At 39.2% G+C, this 21,076-nt stretch overlaps 1 protein-coding gene across 1 annotated transcript; it reads right to left on the bottom strand.

Moving 5' to 3' along the window:
* Positions 1-456: 456 nt before the first annotated feature.
* On the bottom strand, positions 457-18,112 carry nek10 (NIMA-related kinase 10). The gene is made up of 35 exons (XM_084727606.1): positions 18,027-18,112; positions 17,853-17,913; positions 17,582-17,718; positions 15,865-15,960; positions 15,698-15,782; positions 15,565-15,606; positions 15,380-15,458; positions 15,232-15,299; positions 12,553-12,632; positions 12,390-12,476; positions 11,855-12,079; positions 11,256-11,395; positions 10,674-10,735; positions 10,121-10,192; positions 9,952-10,016; positions 9,698-9,800; positions 9,412-9,540; positions 9,148-9,285; positions 9,014-9,059; positions 8,797-8,918; positions 7,406-7,508; positions 7,221-7,296; positions 5,838-5,967; positions 5,643-5,713; positions 5,144-5,339; positions 4,897-4,984; positions 4,742-4,816; positions 4,438-4,483; positions 4,230-4,270; positions 3,978-4,078; positions 3,771-3,881; positions 3,112-3,214; positions 2,833-2,876; positions 2,074-2,129; positions 457-1,722 (listed from the first exon to the last, which is right to left on the bottom strand). The coding sequence occupies exons 1-35, from the start codon at positions 18,095-18,097 to the stop codon at positions 1,686-1,688; spliced, it is 3,186 nt and encodes a 1,061-aa protein (XP_084583732.1). The 5' UTR covers positions 18,098-18,112; the 3' UTR covers positions 457-1,685.
* Positions 18,113-21,076: the final 2,964 nt, after the last annotated feature.

Here is a 21,076-nt window from a genome sequence, read left to right as displayed (position 1 = left end):
TTTGCATTAAATAGTGTTTATTTAATATATCATTTTAAAATAGCTATTTCTTAAACAGATGATACTGATTAATTCCCTTTTGGATCAAAGTGCATGAGAACGTGTCCCTTCAGCTGCCATCCACTCTTCAAAATTATGAAAATGCACGTACAAAAAATATATTTTGGACATTAATTATATTGGAAATGATAGCAGTAGTTCAAAGTGCATGTTGATTTAATTCAAGTACAGCAAAACGTGTAAAAAAAAAATCTAAACATTTCACTGTCTGCTGAAGCTGCAGTCAGACATTGTGATGTTAGGACTGGTTACTCTGTGAACTCAACCGTAGATCATAAATGTGTCGAGTGTTCTTGGAAAACAGAGAAACAAACAGTACAAACAGGAAAAGCAATCCAGGCACTCCAGAATATGAGAAAAAATAGCAACAACGAAGAAGTAAGTAAGTAAGTATTTCTTGTAGTGGTTAAATCATTAGCGAAGACAACATGTTTCGACCACTGGAGGTCTTCAACAGACAACACAGGTGTGTTCCCACCTATATAACAAGCAACAGCCAATGGGAAGCAATCAAATAAACGGGGGAAACAAACATGTTGGCTTTTTAATGATTTAGCCACTACACTACATAATAATTCTTCCTCACTGTTGCTATTTTTTTCTCACATTTTGGACCGGAGCCTGGATTTCTTTCCTGTTCAGACACTGTGATATGTTTGAAAACGGATGTTGAGTTAAAGCGAGTGTTGGATTTCTTATCAGCTCTTTGAGGGTGAAGTGAACGAGGAGGATTTGGCTCCGCAGCTTTGGCTCGCAGCCACTGGAAACAACACGTGCTGTGATATACGGTCCTGCAGTGAGGAGCCGAAACAGTCAAACCGCTGAGTCTGGTCCTGAGAAGTTAAAGTGCTAAACTCAGACAAACCTGAAATAACAAAATGGAACACTTCACACGAGCTTGAACTCCAGACAAAGAGCTTTGGATGCAGCTTAAGTCAGTTTTTTTTCTGTGTGTACATGTATGCAGGTTACGGGCCAGTTCACTTTGATATGAGGAGGTTCTCATGGGTTCAGCCTTCATTAAAAGCACATTCACAGTATCATGCACATATTTCAAATGATCTTTGTAGATTCAAACGTCACATCAAATGTGTACAAATAACCACAGAGGTGAGTGGTGCAGAGCTGTAATGATCAGTCACTTAACCCCTGAGCCAATCAACTAATCTAAAAATAATCAGCAATCAGTACATTCGATATCTGAGGATTTTGAACTGTTGTTGAACAGGACGGTCAATTTAATCACGCTGAGCTTTAGGAAACTGTGACGGACATTTTTCACTCTTTTCTGGCATGTTATGAACCAATCAATTAATTGGAAAAGTAACCATCAGACTAATCAATAATGACAACAATCGATGCAGCGGCTGCTGTCCTGGTGTGGCGACATTAACACGTCAGCTTTGGTAACATGTTGCAGCAGCCTGAACACAAGCACATGCATGTTTTTACTTTGCATTTTCATAGGTTCATATGTTCAATAATTATTAATTACCTATAAAGGATTGATTTTAATTAAAGTTCATTACATTGTAAGTGTACATACAGTGTGGCTGATCACACTGGAATAAGTCTGTGTTTTTCCAGCTGCTTCTGTGTCGTCTGAGGATGAATATGGAAGCTGTTCACTTGTTTTCTTGGACATTTCTTTTCTCTGTGATCCTGAAATCAACACAAAACACATGAACGATTATAATCATCTGATCCACTTTGTTTACAGCACTCAGTGTAATAATCCTCTAACCTCGCTACAAGCAACAAAACAAGAAACAAGAAACCAATAAGACATGGCAAAGGAAATTTAAGTACGTAAGTATTTGAGTAAACAGACCCCGGATTCATTAATTCAAGAGAAACTACAGTGACATTAAATACTCAAACAAACTGACTGCTGCCATTAAATACCAAATACCAGAGACCATCATGTCTCATACAAGAACAAGTGAAAACAAAACATTTAATGATGAATAATAACTGAATTTTTGGTTATTTTTGCACAAGTCTCCAGGTCACCTGCTGTGTGTTGCTTCATAGTAGCTGTTCTCCTCCAGCAGCTCCTCGATGAGGCCCTGAAAAGGAACATTGCACAGGAAATCACTTCACCGGCAGCTGACAGGCGTTCAATTTCACCATGAGGCGGAAATTAAAGATTTTGGTTTCGAAATGAGACACCGGATCTAGCAGGAGGAACACAAAGGTGACACCTACTCTTACAGAGTAACACATATCCTCAGAATTTAAACAGTTGGTATATATTAAAGAAAATATTTACTCACTCTTGATTATGAGTTTGATATTTTGGGAAATACTATTATTATTATTCACGGTCCAGCTGAGAGATAAGAATATCAACACCACGTTCATATAGTATGGTAACTCTGTGAAAAGGAAACAAAATCTGCATGGCAGCAACACAAGAGCTCACTAATTCACATTTTATTAGTTTGTTTGTTTAATCTGCACAAAAATCTAAGAGTAAAAAATGACAAGTTGTAGTTTTACGGGGGTTACAAAGTGGTCCAGATGCTGTGGCTCGTTGTTTCCCCCTGCTTCCAGTTTTTGTGCTAAGCTAAGCTAACACGTCCTCACTATAGCTTTAAAATGTTAAACAGATGAAACTGGTATCGATCTTCTCATCTGACTCTTACCTAGAAACCAAATAATCATAATGTTATAATGAACTATTTGTTTAAAGAATCAGAAATGAAAATGATTTATGTTCTCCAGATGTTAAACGGTGAACATCTGGTAATGGCTCGTTTTTCAACTGACCTGCATCTGCTGATAGGTGACTCCATCTTTGAGATTTTCATCACCTGTCAGAAGCATAAAAACAAAGAGAAAATCAGTTGCACATTCTTGCCGATCAAATTTAAAAACTAAAGCAGTGAATCTGCATCATCTGAGGCAAAGACTCAACCTGATGACAATGGAGCAGATCACTAAATGCCAAAAATGCACCAGATGTATCATCGTTTGAGTTCGTCTAAGAGAAGAACCTGCAGTATTTTAAGGTGGTGAAGGTGGGGATGTGGAAACGGTAACTCTCACCTGTGCTGTCAGCTGAGTGGGCGTCTCCTGTGAAGTGGACCAGAGGGAACCAGTCCGAGCTGGTTGAGCCCAACTCCATCAGTTCTGGAGAAGCCTGGAGGATCTACAGTGAAAAACATGAAGGAGATTCTTATTTTGATTTTAGGGACTGTGCAAAAATTAAAAAGAGACTAATGGACCCTCCATTGACTTAGAAAAAAAACCTGAAAGACTCTTCTCAAATAAATCAAAATAATATAACAGAATATAACAGAATGGTAAGATTTGTTTCACCATTCATAACTAAATGAGGAAAAACATTCAAATGTAAGATTATGTACCCATGGATACCATCTTTTTCTAATAATAACCACTGATTTGAATTACATCAGATAATGCTGTGGCCTCGTGTGTGTGACTGTCAGATAAATAAACAAATTACATGCAAAGTTGCAATAAAACTGACGAGTGAAGTGTAAAAAAAAAAGCCAGAGAAAAACAAGAACCCACACTGTTCTCCCCTAAAAAAAAGTTAGACTAAAATTCATGACTACACTCCTTAATTCATGAATAGTTTAGAACTACAACGATCAGCTGATTAATCGATGAGTTGACCGAAAGAAAAATAATTTAATTTATGCTAAACATTCCCTTGTTTCTTGTTTTGAGAAGGTACAAACCTTGCTGAGCTCCACCTTCAGGTTGTACGGATCGCTCCCACAGTGGAAGAGAGACTTTTTAAATCTTTCGATGACCCGTCGTTTGATGCTGTGGTGCGGCGCCGGTGGAAGCTGCAGGTGGAACAAAAACACAGTCAAAGCTCCTCTGAAGCCTTCTTCACATATCATCGTCCATGTTCAAATTACTGATAAGAAAAGTTGCTGTACTTGAGTGATGTAAATAATTTTGTGCAGCTGCACGAGGAGCCTCTGGATGGGATCATCAATCTGCCGAACTTTCCTCTGGGAGACACAGATCCCTGCTGACACTGAGGTGAGAGCAAAACCAGACACACAGAGACTGAACAAACAGAACAGACAGACACATTTCATATAGAAAGTCTGCTCCTCGGTTGTTTTACTTGCATAGTCTTCACATTTAATTAAGTTTATAATGAGCGTTAAACACTAAGAATGCACCTGGTCTTGGTTTAATCTTTGCAGCGGCGGCATGATCCCCACTGAGAAAAAAGGCAAATTGAAAATGCAGGTCAATACAGTAAATTGTGCAAAATATAAATGAACAGTTTTTGTAAAAATTGTAGTGTTTGTGCATCAACGTCTGTCTCCTTTTCCAAATAACTGTTTTCACAGAAATATTGGAGTTAATGTGAGATTTTTGACTTACCCAGACAGAGTTTGGTCAGGTGTAACACAGGCACTGGACTTTAATCCTTTGATCACACAACACAGCGAATAAACACAGTGAAACAATCTGAAAAATTTACACCAGGAGCAGGAACAAGAGAAAAAGAGCAACTTCTAGCTCGTTACTGGAAATACTGCCAGTTCAAATCCCAGACTGCTTCCCCTTGTTTCCAGTGAACAAGCTGACGTGCCCTTCAGGAGGGCAAACAAACTTATCTATCAGGGAAAAACAAAATGCTACCCAACCTCATGATGAATATTCTCACATCTGGCAGAGAACTAACCGTCGTGTTTTCCTGTAAAGGCAGTAGAGCTGATTTTGGTATCGCAAGGTTCAGCGTCACCATCTGAGGCATCATCTAAAAACACGCAAATTATAACTGAGACCATGCAACCACTTTGTTTTCAAATCTTTCCAAGTGTGTTAATAAATTCTGACCTTGACTGATATTCTGCTCGCTGTGGTTTGAACTGCAGGCTGCAGAGGAGCGTGGAGTTGGACACTCAGAATTCATCGAGGATTTTTCCTGCAAAAAGTGCAAAACTTAAAAAAACCTGCAGGATATAAACTAACAAAAACAATTATTTACCACTTTCATATTTAAAATAGTTCCTTTTTGTACAATAACTAAAACGTAAACAGTCCTTAAGGACGACGTCTCAATTCCAATTTAAATCCACTTTACCTGAGACACGCAGTTCGTCCTGTATTTCTGCCTCTCCAGGAAGTACTTCTGCGCTCGTTTCCTGTCTCTTTCCGCTCTTCTTTCCAGTGCATTCTGGGAGGCGTAGAGGCCGTCCATCAGCCTCATCATGAGGTCCGAGATCCTGGAGCTGACGGCCACGATGTCGGGCCGCTGGTCTGCATCTGGACTCAAACACCTGACAGGACGTCCCAAAACTGTATGAATATGCTGGAGGAACAAGTAGCTTTCATATTAAATATTTAATTAAGTCAGTTTGACTTCCCTAAATTCCCTCAGCTTAAACAGAGTTAAAATTTTTAAAATTATAAGTGTCTCTGTGCTTAACAATATATATAACCAAAGAATGGGCTTATTAGCCTCTGTCTCATTTAAAAGAAAGATTTTTTCATATTTAGAAATGATCAAAGTGACAGATTCAGGTTGTTGGAGGGCCAATAAGGCATGATGAATGTCAATAATTTCAAAATAAGAGTCTCACCATCTGATCATGTCTGTGACTCTCTCTGAGAAAGATCCTTCTTCAATCGGCTCATAGACGGCCTCGACAATCTGCCAGCACAGAATGAGAAGAAAAGAACAACAGACGACGACAGAGACAAAAATATTCTAAGTTCAGTCTGTGCGTGTGTGTGTGTGTGTGTGTGTGTGTGTGTGTGTGTGTGCAGTATATTACCTTGCTGGCCAGTGACAGCATGTTGCTGCTGTAGAACGGAGGCTGTAAAGCAGCCATCTGGTAGAGGATACAGCCCAAAGCCCAAACGTCAGCTTTCTCTCCATACGGCTCATTCTTCACCACCTCTGGACTACACACACACACACACACACACACACACAGAGAGAGAGAGAGAGAGAGATTTTTTATACATCATAATCTATGAAGAACTTCATAATAATGTATTTCCTAGCATCTGAAGTTACCTAACCTAAACCTGATGTTAACCAACTCTAAAACAGTTCATAAACAAAGTGAGGACTGGATTAACTCAAATATATCCTCACAAACATATGAGAACAAAACCACACACACACACACACACACACACACACACACACATCTGTTGTCAGGACCATAAACACACTTGAGCTGAAGTACCTGCTGTTCTGTCTCTAAGTTGGTAGCGGGCTGTAATAACATAAAAACAGCTCTGCCATCCTGCCTTCAAGTGTCTCAGAGTGATATTATGAAACCGGAAGCAAACACAGCCTCCAACCCACTCTGTCCTTATGAAAAATGTCATGCAGCACCTGCATCTTGAAAAAAAAAAAAAAAAAATGCAGTTCTCACCAAGAGGGTGTGATGACAGATTCTACAGGATCTGACAACCCTTTATAAATCATTACAGTATCAGGGTGCTAACCGTTCACACAAACAGGACGAGGTTAAATGTGAGTTAGAGCAGCACAACTGACCTGTCTGACATCCATTTAACCCACCTGCCAGTTTTAAACATCCTTCATTTAATTTTCCTGCTGTTTAAGTTATACTGAAACCGTAGTTGCAGTATATTAAAACTAATGTGTAATACTTCTCCTCTCCTCTCCTTTTGTTTTATAGTAGTTTTATATGGGCAGGCTTTGAGATATCTGCCCCTCAATACCACTGATGACAATTAAATGTCATTATTTTCATAAACCGATCTGATTGGAACTATATTCTACCAAAGACATAGTAGAAATTTCTTACAGCATCCCTTAAACCAGAGGTCAGCAACACGTGGTATAAAAAGACAAAAAAAGAAGAAAAGAAATCTGCCTGGAGCCGCAGTTATTTTCCCTGGACATGTTTTCTTATATTCTTTAATGTAAAAAAACAATTTTACATCTGGAGTCTGTAAGAATCACATTAGGGCTACAACCACAATAGACTGACACGAAAATTAAAACATAAAAAGAAACTGTTATTCATTTCCATTTAATTTTTTTTTCAAAGCCACAGGGAGCCACAGGGAGGAGCAAAAGAGCCGCATGCAGCTTCAGAGCCGCAGGTTGCAGATCCCTTAAACCGGCTTCTTAATTTAAAAGCAGCTGGATGCTCAGAGTGAATTGGTTTCCTCACCAGGAGTAAAGAATGGTGCCGACCACCGACGTCAACTTGCTGTTCTCCTGTTTCTGCTTAGCGAGGCCAAAGTCAGCTTCAAGTGGGAGGAAGAAAGAGGTTCAGCTTTTGAAATAAGACACAACAGAGAGAGTGATGCGACTGGAGATGATGTGGCGTGTGGAAAACTGTAAGATGACGCTCACTGATGGTGACTTTGTCCTTTTCCCCCAGCATGATGTTGTTTGGCGTGAGGTCGCGGTGAACTATTCTCTTTTCCTTGTGCAGGTACCGCAACGCCAGACACATCTGAAGACAAATCAATTAGTAATTAAGTCAGTAAAAGAAAACCACAAAAATGTCTCTCCTCTTTGGCGAGGGACATTATTTACATTCATATTTTAGATTATTGGCAGTGAGCTCTGAAACAGAGCAGACTGAAATTCCTCAACCGCTGGAAAAGCAAAACATACTCTTGACTTTTGGGGAAACAGTCTTGTAATACTGCAGTTTCAAACTTTTTTTGTTCACATCTACATCTGATGAGTTCAAGAACCCCTTCATCAAAACCAACTCATGTTCCAAAGGGATTCATTTAACTTGTTTTTATAACTAAATGTTATATAACACTATTAAATACATAAAAGTGTCTATTATAAAATATTTTTTTCATGCAAGATGTAGAAATTATAGGTTTCACTGTTTAGACTTCATGTTGTTTTGGTCAACTTTGCATTCATACGACCACTTGGTTTGGTAAAAGCTGCACATTTCAACTACTTAATCATTACTTTTAGCTTTCTATTTTGACTCAAGGTGTTTCAGCTGAGTCAGGCAGCTTTAAAGAAAAAAAATCAAATCATAATTTCTATTTTTTCAAATGAGCTTAGCTACTTTACAATCTTTCCTAGAAACCCACTGGAAAGTAACTACATTTACTCAAGTATTATACTTGAATACAGTTTGAGGTTCTTATACTTAACTAGAAGTTTTATGCTGCTTTCTACTTCACTGCACGAGAGACAAAAGGTATATTGTACTTTTTTACTCCACTGCATTTACCTGACTATGTATAATTACTAGTTACTTTTCACGCTATGATTGGACTTTAAAAAACAGCCTATGAGCCTCTGAAAGAGACATTTCCCCTCTAAACTTCTCATATGGTTTCATTTAGACTGTCCAAGGCCCAAAGAGGTCAAATTATATAATATTTCACAAAAATATCCCAAAAATCGATGAGTATCAGAACTCATTTTTGTCTTCTTCCAGCCCCATTAGAGGCAGAGGAAGCCTTCCTGCAGAAAGATAATTATTGCTGAGTCTCTTGTCACGTGATAGTTTTTATAAGGCCTGAAAACAGAGCCAAGAGGAGGAGGAGTAGCCTAGTTTTCTCTTGGATCAGTCAAATGACATTATGCTTAGAGGTGACTGAACTTTAACCCAGTGACACAAAAACAAACTGCTCATTCGGATTACCCAAATTAAATGCAACTGATCTTTCTCTTTGTCTGTGGAAATCAAAATTCAAATAATATTAATCATTTACCAAGTGGGGATTTGTTTCCTTAAGAGGTTTAAAGTCACAAGTTGTTACCTGTAAGAAAACAATCCAGATTCTGTCTTCTGTGAGCCGCTGCTGCTTCTCCTTCAGAGAGTTCAAATGTTCGGCCAGAGGCACTCCCTCGATCAGCTCCATCACGATGTACAGCTTATCGCCTGAAAAGAACAGTATGATTATCATTTGCTTTATTCCTTCCTTACAATAGCTGGAGGCTAAACAGGCCAGAAAATATAAATATAATTCTTCTTACCTTCCAGAAAAGTTTTGTAATATTTAACAATGTTTGGGTGAGTCATCTAGAGAAGAAGAACAGAAGGACACATGAGAAACACAAAATATGGCTGAACTTGTTTTTACTTGAATACTTAAATGTAAACGTTGTGCCTGTTCTTTGACGATCGTGAGCTCTGAGATGATTTTCTCCACATTGCTGTCTCTGGACTTCTTGTCTTTGCCAAATGCCGGATTGTGAAGGTTCACCTCCTTCAGAGCCAGGAGGTTCTGGCCGCTCTGTTTTCGCACCTGAGCGGATTTATTGGAACAAATGACATTTGATGTGAATCACCTGAAACATGAGGTCACAAAAAAGCAAAACTGACCCCAAAAAAAACCACAGCTGACTGCAGATTGATGCTGTTTTCATCGTACCTTAAAGACGCTCCCAAAGGCTCCGGTGCCCAGGTGGTCCAGTATGGAGTAACCACTGATGATTTTAAGGGGAGGTCGGTTCTGGTCCACAGCCTCGATGCTCTCTCTCAGACTGTCCAGTTCTTCCTCCTGCATTACGAAACACACAGCACGCCAAACATTTGCAAAGTAAATCCTCCATGTCAGTCCACACTGTTTTATTTTATTTATTAATATTTCTTTTTATTTTACAGCCCCAAAACCAGCTGAACAAACAGATGAATCCATTTAGAAGCTGTTCTCTTACGGTGTAGAGCGAAACTTTGGTTTGCAGTCCCTCATAGGCCGCGAGGTCCCGTACGTAATGTCCAACATCAATAAACATCTCAAAAAGGTCTGTGGGAAAGAGTCTGAAATGGGTGAAAGATTACATAACAGCACTGGAACACAGAGACAATTCTTCCAAAACAGTAGGCAAAGTGAAACGGTTTGCACATTTGATATAATGTGTTATATGTGTTTTCTTTCTACAGTAAATATATATGTACAGTATATCATCACCTCTTAAACAGATGTCTGTTTCTCTCCACGCTAAAGAGAAACCGGAGGGTCCGAAATGCATAGCACTGTCAATATGCAAACAAATGTACATTATATGTTATGTTCTGTTAGTTTAGACCATCTTCATTCACCTCAAAATATAATTTAATACATATATGAAGTCATATACCTGTAAAGATGTGACCTTTGGTCCAGAGTTTTGTGGTAAAATCAATTTTGAGATTATATAAACCCCATTTTCCTAAGAAATAGAATACCAAAATTAACTGAGGTATTTTGCAATGTTTTACATACATAATTTGATATAGCTATATATGTATTTTACATATATATAGCTCAACAAAAATATAAATGCAAGACTTTTTTACTCCCATTTTTCATAACTTGTTGAATGTTTTGCCTCCTGTTTATTGGTTTGGACAGGTGAAGGCATGATGAGTGATTGGTTAGAGGAAGAGTATCAGTGTTAATCAATCAGTGGCTTTCATTGTGACCAGTCCATGGGATACCTGTGTTTCATCTGTCAGGTGGATGAATTATCTTGGAAAAGGAGAAATGAACTTTTTGAGGCGCACAGAAAAAGACTTCAATCTTTTACCTCAACTCATGAAAACATGGGAGCAAAAACAAGTGTTTAACATTTATATATTTGGTAAGTATAAAATTTGATATCATTCATTCCTCTCAGCTGTCCTGCTCTGCGAGTAAGGACTCCTCCTTACCTGCACAATGTGTTGAGCAGATGTGTCATCCAGACTAAGCTCAGTCAAAACTGTACAGCAGGCTGGAAAAGGGATTAAAGAGGATATGACTTAATTTTAGAACTCATTCATGCAGTGTTATAGTCTCAGACAGTCCAATAAACAGCTGAGAACATTAACAACTCACTCCCCAAACCAATGGAGGAACAAAGACTGGAAAGACAGAAGCCTTTAGACTGTAAAACTGTAACGTTTCTCTGCAGATACTTGGGACAAACATCTCTGTTTTTGACCCAGATTAGTTTTATTTTATAAAGTGTTTAAAGTATTAGTGTAAAGTGACACTCAGAAGCAGTAAATTTACAACCATTTCCTCCAAAAGTCAGTGATGGTCTGGAGTCTGACTCCAGGAATAAACTGTTTACATTCTCAGTAACTGATAAGACTCCTCTGGGGGAAGAATTTACTGTGCAGTGGCAAAGACAAGTCAAAATTTACAGGCCATTTTGACCATCTCACATTATCAACAGCACAGAATCTTACTGCGTGATTTCTAACTCAGTATTTTAGGTGCAGTACGTGATAAGTTGTAAAGACCCTGACCTGACTGCAGGGCCGTAGTGTTGTCCACCTCCTCCTGTGGGCTCAGCTCCTCTCTGATGTGCTCTCTCTGGATGCGGCCGGCTGCATTGGCGCTGGACAGCGTCTCAATGGACGAGCGGTCGAACACGTACTGCCTCTCGCTGTTAGAATTTGTACGTTACCATACTAAATAATCTAAGTAATGGCACTTCTTTGTCATTTGTTTTTGCCTGAAAATGAAGCTCAAAGGCATAATATGCAACATTTTCCTTAAAAAAATAATGTACAGATTCATATATACATAATCCTTTTCAATCATCACTTGTGACCCACTATAGTGGTATGGTGGTGATGCACAGTTTGGCCTGTACAAGAGACTAAAAGTCACTAAAAGTGTTGGTTCAATGTTGATCATTCTGTCTTTTTAATCTGAGTCCAACAACTTTGTGGAAGTGCAATAATAACTCTGTGGAGTGACCCTTTAAAGCCACCATTCAGCTCAGTGTGGACAGAAAAGTACCTGTTGTAGCTTCGAGCAGAAAATTTTCAGGAAAGTTCAATTGAATTCATATGATGACATGTAAATATCAAAGACGCTTTAATCGTTCGGTCTCACAGACCTGTTGAGCAGCCGAAGAAGCTGCTGCACGCCGCCCCAGCTCCGGATCTCCGTCCTGGTGTTGGGGTCCTCGCACAGCTGGACCAGGACCCAGGCGACGCTCCACAGCAGCTTCAGGTGGTGGCCGTAGAGCAGGCTGAGCAGCACCGGCAGACCCTCCAGCTCCCTCACCTGGTCCCTCACCTGCCACACCGGGGACAGGAGCCTCAGCAGCTCTGCACTCATTCTGGAGGAAACATCAGCTTCAGTTCAGCCTCGCTTTTTCTTAAAACATTTTATTGTGTTTGATGTTGATTCATTGTTTTAAATAGTACAAATTGCTTTCTAGCTGCACTTTTCTTCAGTATCCAAGGGTTTATATGTTTTTTGTGTCTGTGTAGTTTCAGATAAGACCAAATGAGATTAGATAAGTTAAGACGAAACAGGATGCAGCAACTTGATTTGATTGTCTAGTTTTATATCAGAACAAATAAATGAAGCTTCCCCTGACTAGACACAACATTTCACCTGACAGTGACAAAAGAAATGTTTCTAACCTCTTTGACAGCAGGTCATATTCCTGCAGTATTACAAGTAGGTTCTCGACTATCGGCAGCTCTCCAATCTCCTCCTTGCATTCTGGGCTGCAGGAAAAAAAAATGTCTTGCAACAGATGAAATCATAAATAAATTCAGTGCATTTAATGACGTATTTTCTCACCTCTCAGCCAAAGTGGTGAGAGCCAGCAGGGCTCCCAGCAGCACACTGCTGTCTGCTGTGGAGAGGAGCTTCACCAGCGTCTAGAAATGGAGAGGCCAAGAATCCAGAGCACGATAAATGAAGAAGAATTTGTGAAGACATACTGAAAGAATAGACACTGACTGACCGATGAAATACATGACTCACAAAGAGAGTGTAAAAGGATTTTCATTTGACAACTGAGACAATACCAACAATTGTGCTATTCTTATCAACCATAACAGCTACCATAGAGGTAAAAAATGTTAAATCTGTCACATGGATGACACTACAAAAGAAGTTCTTCAAGGGTTTATCCCCTTTAGAAATCAATGTCGATTAGATTATGAGACATAATCTAATTGTGCATGAATGTCAAATTTCCGCCTGTTGGTGGTCGTGAATAAAAAGGTCACAATGTGCCTGAAATGGAAAAGGTTCATACTGTGAGGACCAGGAATGTCCACAGCAATCACTGCATTATATAGCAACATTTCTTATATAATTTTATGTTGGTGTTCATAGAAAGGTCAAAGTGTCACCAAAACCATTGAGATTCCTCAGCAGGGGATAATGAATTTCCAGATTTAATGGAAATACAGTCATTATTATTGGGAAGTGCCGTGAGGACACTGGAAAGACTGAAGATCACTGTCCTCGCCCATGACATAGCAATCAAACATTCTCCAACAACAGCTTACATTCTTATGTTGGCAGTTGTTGGCAGTTGTCTGTGTTTAAAACTAGCTGTCCATGGCACAACGATGAAACAAATCCAAACTAAACCTTTGCCCAGTCAAACAGTTGACTTCAAAAAATATCTAAAAATGAAGAATGAAGTGGACATCTACTGTAACTTAGAGACACCCTTTGAGTCTGTTGTGTTTAAAAGTGGTAAGACGTATTCAAACATGCAAGAAATATCCGAAATGTCAGACAAAAATCTGGAGCGGTTATTAAGAGGACAACACAAGGGAGATTTTCATCATTGAAGACAGATCTTTATTTATAATCTTGAGTCCCACCAGAGCAACCAGCTGTTGGAAAAGGTTACACGGCTTATAAGACGTCAAAATACTGATTACAGGGACTGCGTCACTCCGGGGGAGAAACCGATGACGGCTGCTGGGAAAAGTTAGCTTTCAAGGCTTCCTGCCAAAATGCCATTCTTGGATAGGTTTTGTTGGGAAAAATTCATGGTTTGGGTTAAAATAGCATTAGATAGATAGAATGGCTTCCTGCCAGAGAGGGATTTCTTGAAGGAAGGCTAACTTCTGCCATGTGTGACTGATAGTCAATATGAGTGAGTTTAACGCTAATGTGCGAGATGTGTTGCTGTACATACATGTACTGTCCAGGTAAATACCAGCATGGTAAACTAACCAAACTTCATCAAACACGGACAAATACAGACTGAACTTGTTGAATCTGACCAAACATAAACAGTTACAGACAATGATTGATGAAGAATAATTGATTGTCATGCCGTGGCCGAAGCACCAGTGCTAAATAAAACAATAATTAAAACTTAGTATAATAACTTAACAGTGGAAACAAAAATATTCTTATTTTGAAATAAGAGATTCAAAATAATGATATAAACAAATAAAAGGTACAGGCAGCATTGGTCAGGTCCTCACACCTCCACGCCTGTCGGGGCGTGCTGCGACTGCGACCATGTCACCAGACGCTCTTTAAAGATGTTCTTTAAAGGGCGTGACCAAGGCATTTGGCCATTTCCACTGACAAAAGTACAAACAAGTACACTGAAGTTAAGGCAACTTCCTGTGTTTTGGCAAAACATCGACCTTCGCTGTGCCATCAGGGCGACGCTGTTTGAGAATATGCCAAGATCTTCACAATACAGCATTAACAAGATCTTAAGGTCTTTCTGACCAGATTTGCGTTGGATATGGTCAGTCTGCTTGGAGGAGCACATCAAAGTGTAAAACATTTAATTTCCTTTTGCCAGTAGGTGGCGCTCTGACTGTGAGTGAATATTGTCATGTCGATGAACTCTTACCAACCACGCCCTTCAACAAGCGCTAAATCTTTTAAGAGCTTTTGATCACAAAGTAGTCTAGATGGCACACACTGATTTTGAAGTCGTTATGATGAATTGCATAGGAGGAGTTCGTTAAAATACAACACATGGAAATCGCCAAAATTGACCACAAAATTCAAAGGTTCCTGTTGTGTTTACAGAATGGGTCCAAGAGACTTTTTGTGCATCTGGGCATGAAACATTCGTGTGTGCATTTTCATGCATATGGGTGAAACATGCCGCAGGAGCTGCTTCTTAGAGGCCGTGGCAACGCAATTTTTTATGACTTATGTGTGCGCCAAGTTTCATGCGGCAGTGAAACTTGTGCCAGTTTAGTCCCTCAAAAATGCAGTTGAAGAGAACAAAGAAAAAGAATAAAAATAATAATGTGAGCAAATCCAAAAGGGTCCTTGCACCGTTTGATGCTCGGGCCATAAAAAAAAAATTTAACAACCATTTTGTAGTCTAAACAACTACATTCCATGTTGTCTGTACAAAATGTAGTGAGTGCATTACCTCAGAGCACCAACAAGACTGACTTCCTGTTATAGCTCAGACATGAATATGACTTAAATAGCACACAATCACCGATAACCTTATCACACTTCATCACTTACCCTGTGGGCGCCGCTCTCGATGACCCAGACCCTCTGATTTTCAACGGCCGACAGCTTCTGAAACATGTCTGCAGAGCGATCAGTCATGATGAGGACGTACTCAAGGCTCATATTATCAGTGTTTTGATATTGTCCTCAGATTACTCACAGGTCATTGTGACCAGCTTCTGCACAGCGAACGCCTGCTCACCACAGGACACGTACATGGCAGCAACAGACTCCATATACTGAAACAGAAGTAGAAGAGCGACGAGGATGATATGAGAAATATGTGGATAAATCACAAAACACAGCAGGTTTAGGCATGTGAGAAAAATCATAGAGAGCAGTTACCCTGGCAAGTAAATTGATGCCTTGGAGCTGATGGAAGATTTTCTAAAAAAAAAAAAACAGTTAAAAGAGTCATTCATAAAATGATACCATTCATACAAGAACAATTTTAATGCACCTTTTTTTCTAGCTGTACCTGATGTTGAGGATCTCTGATCAATAATCTTAGGCAGATCAGAACTCTAAGGACAGACTCAGGCGGTGCATGGTCAGTCCATTCACTATAGAAAGAAGTACTGTCAGTAATGTCAGCTGTGTGTAAGACAAGAGAAGAAAACTTAAAGTATTTCAAACATGTTTTACCTGCAGAGTCGATTCTTGACCAAAGACACGAAGATGTCAGAGAACAGTGTATGCAGTGGGTGGCTGCTGAAGCATCGCTGGTCTTTATATGTGATCCTGAAAAAAGAACATATCTATAATTAGTCCAAAATGGTACAAACTGTTTTGTTAACTGTAATGTTCAGCCACGAAAAAACACAATTAATTAAAAGCAAAAAGGGCCCTGAACTTATCTCAAACAAAGGGATCCTACATATTTTCCTCAGTCAAATTCAGTTTTCAAGCATTTTCAAGCTTTTCCAGCTTCTTACTGCTGTGATAAATTAGGCCTACATATCTATATACATACTGTATACTGAAAATGAAAACATACTGAAAATGATCATATCACATCTTATATTTTCTGATCTTTTTACTGCTCTCTGACAGTAAACTGAATATCTTTGGGTTGTGGACAAAACAAGACATTTGAGGATGGCATGCTGGACTTTTGGAAACACTGATAAACATTTTTCACCATTTTTTGACATATTATGGACCAGCAATTAATCGATTAATCAAGAAAATAATCAATAGATCATTCTACAATGAAAATAATCCTTAGTTGCAGCCCTAAATCACATTATTGTGCTAAAACAACAATTATGTTTTGTGATAAAATTCCACAGCAGAGTGACAAATTAAAGGAAAACACAACAAAGTTTCATGTTTCTAAATGTGTCTAAACTTCCAAGGCTCAAGCAGAGTCGTCCTCATTTTGTCCAAAAGGCAAAAGCAGTCAGGTTCTTTGACTTATTTTATTTCTTTATCTAAAAAGTTAACTATTTAATCAGATAGAGATTTATTATTTCAAGCTGCTTTGAGCATTTTATCCGAAATCCAAAACCCTGAAGACAATATATTAAAATCCAAGCATTTTCAATGATTTCCAGCACTCGTAAAAACGAAGACGAGACCCTCTGGTGACATTTGGAAGAAGGAAAGTGGCCACAATTTAATAACACATGGGAACAATATCAATAATTCATAAAAAAAAAAAAAGAAAAAAAAGATTATTAGTCATCTCAAAGGACACTGTTGTTTGTTGACTAACTGACAGGGGCATCATCAGCAGCCTCTTGCAAACTCAGACAAATTTGAATTGATTTTGTTTTCCTTCAGTTTAGGAATGACTTACAATAACACACTTCAGTCACTTGTGGTCAGGCAGGGAGTAATTTATGGAGCCCCTCTGGTGACATTTGACAAAAACAAAAAGAATTATGTGGTGACAGATCAATAACTCGTGGCCATTCATTCTTGGCCGCATTTAAATTTGTGACCAATTTTAACTTGTGGTCACACAATATTTTTTATTGCTTCTGTTTTTTTTTATTTATGCTTCTGTGGTCGTGCTATCTCTTTTTGCTGCTGTAACACTGCAAATCTTCCCACTGTGGGATTAATAAAGGAACATCTTATCTCATCTTATGTTATGATTATGTTATGTTACGTAGTGTTGTGTTATCTTCTCTTCTCTTATCTTATACAGGCTGCACATGCTGATTGTCTGAACTGGGTATGTGTGTTGTGATGGTGTGCAAATGGCATGTCGGGACTTTAGGAGACTTGGATTATGCCAGATAAGCAGCATGCACACATCAGCTAAGTCACTGTGTGTTTTGAGGTCCTAAGAACTTTATTTAAGTTTCAGATGATATAGATATAAAAAAAAAATGACAGAATTTTTTTTGAAGACCTAAATTTTTCCAGTTCAGAGGCTTCACTGCTGATGTCGCTCTCGCTCCTGTGCCTGCTGGTGTCTTTTGGAGGATGTGGACCTTGTGATCTGCTGGCTCCGCTGCTGCGTGCTTTACTGTGACTCAACACCACGACCTGCAACACAAAGAGTCTCATACCACAATATATACACACACAGACCCAGACCTGAAGAAATATGAGCTGCTGTGTATCGTTATCAAAATGTCTAGACACACTGCCTCAGAGTGGCGTCATTTGTTGTTGTTCACCTCTTGTCTGGGGCTGCTTTTGGCAAGCAGGGACTGAAGCCTCCTGAGATCATGAGATGCCCTAAAATAAAAAAGGCTTATCAGGTGATTTGTTTTAGGGCATATCAGTGGAATTAGTTTTAAACTTTTGATCAGACTATTGAATAACTGGGAGGAAGAGATGACCCAGCTTACTTGCTCTGTATTCCTCTGGATTTCAGGGGCTGTTTTTCTCCTTGTCTCACTTTTTTAACTGGATTGGACATTTTTAGATTTCTCCTCTGTGTCCATGAGTAACCTGTGATTCAACTTCACACATTTTTGGCAAATACTGACAGTTCAGACATTTAAAAAATTCAACAGTATAACAATGGCTAGCTTCTGGCAGCTAGCTAGATTGTTTATGTTTGGCTAAAGGGAGCCGTTTAACTGAGCTGGCCTTGTTAGTCAGGTGAATTGGCAGTTTAAAACAACAAGTCAACGGTTTCTTACCCTTCGTCCAACTAGCAGTAACGTTAGACAGTTGATTTGGACGGCTAAATACGAATTTTGCTTCATTAAATATCCTTAGTCGGTGATATAGGTGACATAGTTTTTATTCTAGGAACAGCAGACGCCCCTATATTAACAAATTAGAAAAGAACATGCTCAGTTTCACTATATTTTTAACCAATCCAAGTAAGCGGTATTAGGAAGTCTTGGTCGCCATGGATACAGCAGACGCTATTCACATTCCGTCACCAGCGTATTTTGATACCGGAATGTCGCGGAGCAACTTGACACACACACACAAAGGCAAGCATATTGCAAATTAACTGCCACTAATAATGTAAAATGACAACATCAGCAAATGAGCTGTGCACGCTAAACGTTTATTTTTCAACCAAAACGTGAACAGACCAAGCCCCGTCCATTTAATGAAACCGTATGATTAGGAGGACAGAGTGGGAGGTGTAATTGGTTTTGCATGTTCAAAAAGAAAATTGTTCCCACATTAAAAAAAAACGGTCGTGTTTAGAAGGGAACCCTTAATTACAAAGCTCTCGCGAGATTTGTACACGTTGTTCCTTCATTGGTACTAATTAATTATGTTTTAAAATATAAAACCGGTGTGGTTAAAATCACTCAATAGGTCTGTTTAAGAACAGACAACACAAAAGGTTGACGAAAGATCGTTAGGGTCAAAATGAACACCCTCGCGTGAGCTTTCGCTAATTTGGGGTTCCCTTCTATATATGCACAAGAAAATGCTTTTTCTGTAGTGCAACTCTGAGTTATCGCGATAGCACATAGAGACTGAAAAGAATCAAAAGTTATCGCGAGATTGAAATGTTCCTCCCTTTGTGATTCACGTACAATGTACGTCAGCCTTTTGGCGTAGATTCGTTGAGCACGGGGGGCGTTGCGCGCCTCATAGTGCGTAGCTCGAGCAATATCAGCGAGAGAAGGGGGAATGTCGGCTTGTGAATGATCGGTTTCTGAGGCGGCAGGGAGCGTCAACGTTATGGGTGAGACTGCTGCGCTCAGATACTGTCACGATTTATTCAAAAACTCGTGTTGTAAACTGCAACTATGATGATTCGTGTTGGATTTGGTTCGCTTATGGAACAAATTGGCTTTGCCGCTATTTAGCTTCTGCAGTTGTCTGAGCAACCAACGCCCAGTCGTCCGCCTCCAGTTAGATTGGGTGCTAGCTAGGCTAGCTAGCTAGCTGTTAGCCTGGGCTTCGTTAGCAGCTTGCATGATCTAACGGGAGTGTCATTTCCTGTCTTTACCTCTTTAGCAAAGTATTTCAGTAAACGTTTCTATGTGTATTATGAGTTAACATGCCAACATCCCTGTTAGGATGACATTTAATTGTTTTAAAGCTTGTCTGCACAACAGAAATTTGACTAACTAGCTAACTTGGTGTCGTATGATGGATTAAACTGCTCACGTTAATGCTAACTTGTTTGAACATAAGGGGAAACGACATGTAAGGTTACTGCATATGATCTATGTTGGCGTTGTATTTGGATGTTTACGTTTAATAGTTACACATTATGCATAATACATTCACTATAGCAACTAGCACTACATTTGTACACGAGCGTTCCAAAATGTGTCATTAAACGGGGTGAGCCACCCCCTTTGGTCGAGGTGGGGACTGCTTTAGTGTGTGATCAATAATTTCATTAAACTACCATTATTGGAACATCTAGGTTAGGCAGTCAAAAGCAAACCAGGAAGATGTGTCACGGCTGGGTTAGGTATAAGGAGGTTACGGCTGCCATCTAATCTGGATTACAGTGGATCTAGTACCTCAGAGTTCATGTTTTGACTTTTTAAGGTTCACTGGATTCAGACTATGACCTCAGACGTCAAAATACTGAACCTGATATGTCCCTTAAACTGTGGGCTATTGAGGGGAGCCTTTTAAAGTCTAGCTACAATAAGCATACTGTAGTGAAGTCCTCCCCCTGCCACCACTTCCTTTATCAGACCTGTCAGACATAGCCGGAAAGGAAACAGACAGCTGTCATTTAATTTAACAGTCCTCCCATCTTTCCGTCCTTTTTAGAGTTAAATTTTAATTAACATAAAATTAACAGTTAAAAAGCTGTGATAAAAGATAGATGGTGATGGTTTAGTTGTAGAGCTGCACAATATTGTAATAAAATAAAATAAAAAATCATATTTTCACAGGTATTGCAATAAAACTATTAAGATCACTAAAAAGCATGTTTTCTTACACCTGGAAAGGAAGAATTATAGTCCAGGGCGTCTCTGCAGCACTACAGTACTCCATTACTGCTGTTTTGTTCACAGTTTTCTGTTATTGATAAATTGCAGCTCCTGTGATTAAAATATTGCCCTTGACCATGTTCGGATTTCAGTAATATTTTGATTAATTTGTACAGCCCTATGTATTAGGTATCATATCTAGAAAAAACATTGCATAAAGGTTGATAAGTTGAAGCAGTAGGATGCTGCTGAGATTAATCCACACATCCTGTAGGCAAATCTGCATATTAAGTAATGGCATCACACAGAAAACTTGTGGGCTGTTGTTGGCAGGTAGGAGATGCTCCAGCGTAAGAGACAGAAATCCTCTCCTAGCCACAGGCAAAAAAAAAAAAAGCTGCAGCGATGAATGGACCTTGCTTTATGGTGCCACTGACATTAAAGGAGCAAGTGGAGTGGAATATGTACCACACTGGCCAACTGTCTGTGTTGTTACAGTACTCCAGATCATGAATCATTTT

This window comes from Lutjanus erythropterus, chromosome 9 (genome assembly GCF_056507025.1).
Source record: "Lutjanus erythropterus isolate fLutEry1 chromosome 9, fLutEry1.hap2, whole genome shotgun sequence".
NCBI lineage: Eukaryota > Metazoa > Chordata > Actinopteri > Lutjaniformes > Lutjanidae > Lutjanus > Lutjanus erythropterus.
Note: the sequence above shows the minus strand (reverse complement) of the source record. Positions and strands in the feature narration are given on the sequence as shown.